The sequence below is a fragment of the Triticum aestivum genome, chromosome 4A, assembly GCF_018294505.1.
Source record: "Triticum aestivum cultivar Chinese Spring chromosome 4A, IWGSC CS RefSeq v2.1, whole genome shotgun sequence".
Classification (NCBI taxonomy): domain Eukaryota; kingdom Viridiplantae; phylum Streptophyta; class Magnoliopsida; order Poales; family Poaceae; genus Triticum; species Triticum aestivum.
This window is the reverse complement of record NC_057803.1, coordinates 97,979,929-97,986,271: the sequence shown is the minus strand read 5'-3', so window position 1 is coordinate 97,986,271 and position 6,343 is coordinate 97,979,929. Positions and strand designations below refer to the sequence as shown.

The 6,343-nt window shown below is 51.3% G+C and overlaps 1 protein-coding gene across 1 annotated transcript; it reads left to right on the top strand.

The window, feature by feature from the left end:
* Positions 1 to 1,812: 1,812 nt before the first annotated feature.
* Positions 1,813 to 3,750, top strand: LOC123081819 (zealexin A1 synthase-like). Its single transcript, XM_044504339.1, has 3 exons — positions 1,813 to 2,151; positions 2,184 to 2,487; positions 3,098 to 3,750. The coding sequence occupies exons 1-3, from the start codon at positions 1,813 to 1,815 to the stop codon at positions 3,748 to 3,750; spliced, it is 1,296 nt and encodes a 431-aa protein (XP_044360274.1).
* Positions 3,751 to 6,343: the final 2,593 nt, after the last annotated feature.

The window sequence follows — 6,343 nt, the reverse complement described above, 5'->3', positions numbered from 1 at the left end:
GTGGGCTTCATTAAGATTCTGGAAGCCACGGGCATTGAGAGAATAGAATTTCTTGAAGGCATCAAGGATATCCCCTTTGACAACGTCCTAGCATGCACGGAGGAACTCGATGAAAAACCCATCGGGGTCGGGAGCTGTATTTGCACACATGGCCTTGATCGTCCGCCAAATCTCATCCTCAGAAAATGGCTCGTCAAGCGCCAGGAGATCGAAGTGTCCAGGATGGAACCTCTCTAAGTCGAGGGAGAAGGCACGCTCCTCAGCCGAGCCAAGGATGGCCGAGAAGTGGTCATAAGACACGTCAGCTAGGGCAGTCGATTGGGAGACGGTAACTCCATTCGCCTTAAGCGAGAAGATCCAGTTCTTTTGGCGATGGTGCGCGGCGTGAACACGCCGAAATGCGGAACTCGTAGTGTTGCGCTTGAGCCAAGCGAAGCGCGAACGCTGCCTGGCTATGGAGCGTCCAAGTGACGTCAACCTAAGGTATGTTGAGACATCTACACAGCCAGGACTCAGAAGTAGTCAGGGGCCTAACGTCTTGCGCAGTGTCTAATTGAGCAATGATCTCACGCGCGACGAGGAGCCGAAGAGAGATATTGCCAACAGTCTTGGTGCTCCACCGTTGCAGGCAGCGGGCATTGGCCTTGAGGCGTGCCACCATGCGCCTGAATGGGTCGGACTCGTGCTCGACGGAGCTCCAGGCATCGGAAACCACTTGGTGAAAGCCCTCAAGTTTGGTCCAAAAATGCTCAAAGTGGAACCGTCTAGCACCGGGCGATGGCGCGGCACAGTCCAAAAGCAATGGACAGTGGTCGAACGCAGCAGAGGATAGACATCGTGCCGGTAGTTAACCTGGAGGTGCCGGGTACGTAACTCCTTCCGGTGTATTATCTTACCCTGCATTTAAGGGCTTGCCTACATGATTAAATCAAATATGAGGTTTTTTTTAATAATTCCTCATGGGTGGGCAACCAACACCTCCCCACATGCGGTCACTGACATGTGGACCAACGGCTGGCATGCTACGGGGACAAGGCGTACATTTGAATACGGAAGATGACACCATATTTGTACGGCCGGACAAATTGGAGCATCAATTTTTCGTATTTTGCAATTTTAGACATCAAACTGACCATGCAATACAAGTTTAGACACCACTGATGTATTTACCTCTATATGATATGTAGATGCTGAAGGCATGTGTTTGATTCACACCCTGCATCATTTTCTGGGATTTTCTGCCATTAGTTGGAAAAAGGATCAACGTTAATTGGGTTTAAAACTAGAAAGAGATCAGTGTACGTTAATTACATACAAAACGGGAAAGAGATCAGCAGACGTTAATTGCATTTTAAACGGGAAAGGGATCAGTGTTAGTATTTGCGGTGCAGAAGGACGCGAATTAAATTGGCAAGTTATAGAAACAAATCCAGAAAATCGTGGTCAATGAACCTTCCATTAAAAGCGCCAACTGTCACCTCGCGGCCTATGTCTCACGGCCGCCGGTCGTGATTGGACGGTGTGGGATCCGTCCGGCACTGTCCCTGGACACAATTCGCCATTCAACTTTCTCCAATAATAACATTATATGTACTGTATGATTTTTCTCAAAAGAATTAGTCTTGATCAGTTCCTTTATCATTAAGTTCTCGCAATGGGGAATTGTTGAACCAGACAGTTTAAAAGCAAGGCGACCGCGCAATCTACCATCTCTCCTTCCTGCAAATCTTTCCTATGAACCATGCAAATGGTGATTTCACTGTTTAGCTTCGTTTCTTACCGAACCTCAATTAGAGCATGTACAGCATGCAAATGGAGGTCGTCTACCTCGGCGTAGCTCTCGTGTCCTTGTGTGCCGTGCTTCTTTCCAGCCGCAGACGCAGGCGCTCGGCAATGAACGAGCCGCCGGGGCCGTGGCAGCTGCCGGTGATCGGCAGCCTGCACCACCTCGTCGGGCAGCTCCCCCACCGCGCGATGCGTGACCTAGCGCGGCGCTACGGGCCGGTCATGCTCCTCCGGCTCGGCGAGGTGCCCACGCTGGTGGTGTCGTCCCGGGAGGGTGCTCGTGAGGTGACGAAGACCCACGACTTGGCGTTCGCGACGCGGCCTCTGAGCGCCACAGCGCGTGTGCTCACCAACGGCGGCCGGGACATTGTGTTCGCACCGTACGGTGACCATTGGACATTGTGTTCGCACCGTACGGTGACCATTGGCGCCAGGTTAAGAAAATCGCCGTCTTCGAGCTCTTGTCGGCGCGGCGCGTCACGTCCTTCCGCGCCATCCGCGAGGAGGAGGTCGCCGCCGTGCTCCGCGATGTCGCCGAGGCCGCGGCGGCCACGCGCTCCGTGGAGCTGCGCGCGTGCCTCTCCGCGCTCGGCATCGACATCACGGTCCGCGCCGTCATGGGTGACCGGTTCAAGGAGCGCGATGTGTTCCTCCACGCGCTCGACCGCTCCACGAAGCTCGTGGCGGGGTTCAACCCGCCGGACCTGTGGCCGTCGTCCCGGCTTGCCGGCTATCTCAGCAGGGCCGTGCGCAGCGCCAAGAAGTGCCGTGACATCGGGAACTGCATCCTCGACGCCATCATCCACGAGCGGCTTGAGAGGGCGATGGAAGGTGGCGGGGGCCAGAAGAACGAGGACTTGCTCGACGTGCTGCTAAGCATGCACAAGGAGGCCAAGCTGGACATGGACGCCGTCAAATACGTCATCTTCGTGAGTACTCCCCTTTTTCCAATATTATTTGAAGTGTGTGCCTAGGTCTCACAGTCAAGTGATAGTGTATAAGAAGAAAAAAAGAAGAAAATTGAAGAAAAAAATATACCAATCTTCATGTGAGATCAAAGGAATATAGCATCGACTGGGACATAATGAAGCATCAGTCGACTCATACTTAGCAAAACTGTTATTTGTAAGTTTAGCTTTAATCAAGCTTATGAATACCAGAGTTTTATTTTCTTAGATCGTAAAATATCCCGAGGCATATTTTTATTAGGCGGATTATATAATTGTTTTATGGCGCAAGTATATCTAGATTCACAGCTCTCAGCCCCTTTTAAGTCTCACAAAACGAAACTCTCTCCACAATCAATGGTTCACACAGGACCTATTCAGTGCCGGCAGTGAGACAACTACGCTAGAGTGGGCATTCGCAGAGCTGATGAGGAACCCAAAGGTGATGCACAAGGCAACCACCGAGGTTCGGCGAGCCTTCAAGGCCCACGGCACCGTAGCGGAGCACCGCCTCGACGAGCTCCCGTACATGCGCCTGGTCATTCGGGAGGCGCTGCGGCTGCACATGCCCACGCCGTTGCTCCTCCCGCGGGAGTGCCGGGAGCCATGTCAGGTGCTCGGGTATGACGTCCCCCAGGGCACGCAGGTGCTAGTCAACGTCTGGGCATTGGGCCGTGACAAGCGATACTGGCCTGACAGGCCGGAGGAGTTCCGGCCAGAGCGGTTCAAGGACGAGGATGCTGTGGACTTTAAGGGTAACGACTTCTCTTTCCTGCCGTTCGGCGCAGGCCGGAGGATGTGCCCTGGGATAGCGTTCGGCCTTGCCAACATTGGGCTCGCACTCGCGAGCCTGCTGTTCCACTTCGACTGGGAGGGTCCAAGTCCAGACGAATTGGACATGACTGAAGCGTTTGGCGTTACAGCGCGGCGGAAGGCCGGCCTCCTCCTGCGCCCTGTTCTCCGTGTGCCCGTTCCCTTCCCGGAGTCTACTCCACCGGCAGGCAACGGAGATCGTTAGCGTCCTACGCTTCTTGTCGTCCTAGAGGCAAGTACAATCGGTTCGTTCGACAAGGTCATAGTGCATTGCACCTGCAGGTATAAGACTGCCTGTCCATTGTATTAATCAACATAAATTAGATCTTTGCAAGCATGCGTATATGTTGGTGTGTGTATGTGTTTACGTATCGTTAAATAAAGGCACATGAGCCCGCGGTTTGTGTTGGCCGTGCTTGCCTGTAGACTTGGTCAAACTATGGGTTGTTCAACTTGATAATATTAAATGCAGGCATTGGGTTGATACTTCCTTCCATCACATTACACCTTAGGCGTCATTTGGTAACCAGGGATCCTCCCGGGATCCCCCTACTTTCCCTGCCTGGGAAATACCTGAGCCGATGTATCCAGGGGAGCGTGCCGCCGCATTTGGTGCCCAACGAAGGGGAGGGATCCCGGCCCCTTCCCCGGGTGAGATTTCCACGCCTCCATAGATCATGGAGGAAATTCTCATCTCGCTCGCTCTCGCGACCAAGAAGAGGTGGCATTTGGCTGTCCAACGATCAAGAGCGACGTCGCCCACGTCTTCCTTCCTCGATCGCTGCACTCTTCCGGTGTCGGCGACAATAATGGTCGGCTGGTCTTCCTCTTTCCTCCCTTGAGCTCCCCTCCACCTAGAAACCCCTCTCCCCGCTACCACCACATCGGCCAGGAAGATGAACGATGGTTGTTACCAATGGATCTGCACCTGGCAAGTCTTCGAATATGTCTACATCTGGCAGTCGGCGCGGTCTTGCAGATTTCGTCGTGTTCGGCGATGACGGCTTTGCCTTCCACACACATGTGTCGCTGTCGTTGCCTTTGTGCTCAACATCGACAATTACATCTTCAAATCCTCCATAAATGGCAACTGACGGCAGTGATAGTATGGTGGTGATTGATGTGGAGGACTTCCGGTGCACACCTACAGTATGTGCACCATGACCTGCTCCATCGAGCGCCTTTCTATTGGGAATTTCACTGCTTCGGTTCTTCCCGGTTTGGTCTTTCCCGGTCATCCGCGACAACCAAAGGACAATGTAGATTTTCCACGAGGTTTAAGTTTGCACAAGATAATTTCACCCGAGGCACCTATTCCCTAGGAATAGCCCCCCTGAAATCCAAATGAAGCCTTAGAAATTTTCTTACCTCGTTATACACCAGTTCTTGCTGCGCTGAATTAAAGCAATAAGTTTGTCAATAATATAATTAGAATGTGTGAGAATAATGTCCCTATACATCTTTGGTATATGAATGGTAGCAAATCTACCAATAAATGGAGGGTGGGAGGACGTTGTAGTGTGGTCATTACCTTTTGACTTCGAAGGAATGGTTTGTTGTTTTGACTTTGCTGGCTCAAGCAATTCCGACATATATTATGAGTGTTTTCTGATTACCTGCCTCTGATTTTGATGAGATGACTCGTTTAACCCGACGGTATTGGTGGGGCATTGACAAGGGTAAAAGAAAAATGCCGTGGCTGAGTTGGGATAAGATGAGTATGCCTAAGTCAAAAAGGGGAATGGGCTTCCGAGATATGCTTGCGTTCAACCAAGTGTTGGGGAACGTAGTAATTTCAAAAAAAATCCTACGCACACGCAAAACCATGGAGATGCATAGCAACGAGAAAGAAGAGTATCGTCCATGTACCCTCGTAGACCGTAAAGCGAAAGCGTTATGACAACGCGGTTGATGTAGTCGTACGTCTTCACGATCGACCGATCCTCAGTATCGAACGTACGTCACCTCCGCGTTCAGCACACGTTCAGCTCGGTGACGTCCCGCGAACTCACGATCTAGTAGAGCTCGAGGGGGAGTTTCGTCAGCACGACGGCGTGATGACGATGTTGATGAAACTACCGTCGCAGGGCTTCGCCTATGTGACGCCCGGATATTTAAGCTACAGTAATTTCCTGTTAACGATGCCATGTCACCACGATTACTATTGTTAACCTCGCGATTCATCAGCTCCCGAAGTGATCAAATTCAAAATTAGGCAAACAATAAAAATTGTTCAAATCAGAAACTAAATTGTTCATTAAATAAAAATATTCCAGAGACAATTCTAAAATTGAAACCAACATTTTCGGAATTGGGTAAGTGACTCAAACATCCTCAAACAGTGACTAAAGACAATATTTATCGACCTTTTATTTAATCTAAGTCAAATATAAAATTATGTTTTGCCCAAACTAGTTTTCGGTGCTATGATATACTGCACTGCTAATTATGAGCTAGGTCCCTTTTTGTAAAAGTCTTTTTGTGGCCTAACTATTTGCAAAACAGAACATGAGAGAAAAGAAAATAAATAAAAAAGAAAAAGGAAACAAGTATAAACAAAAAACGGGCAAAGGGACCCCGGGCCTGCTAGGCCTTGGCCCAACTGGCCGGCCCAACCGCACCTCTCCTGGCCTATATGGCCTCTCCCCTGTGACCTAACCCCTGATCCACCCCACTCGCGGCCACTCACCCCCACGTCGTTCTCCCCTCCCCCGATCCAGATTTGGATCGGGGCGCTCGACGCCGCCGCCGCTCGGAGGCGCCCCAACCCCGCGCCCCGCCGCGCCTCCGTCCTTCCC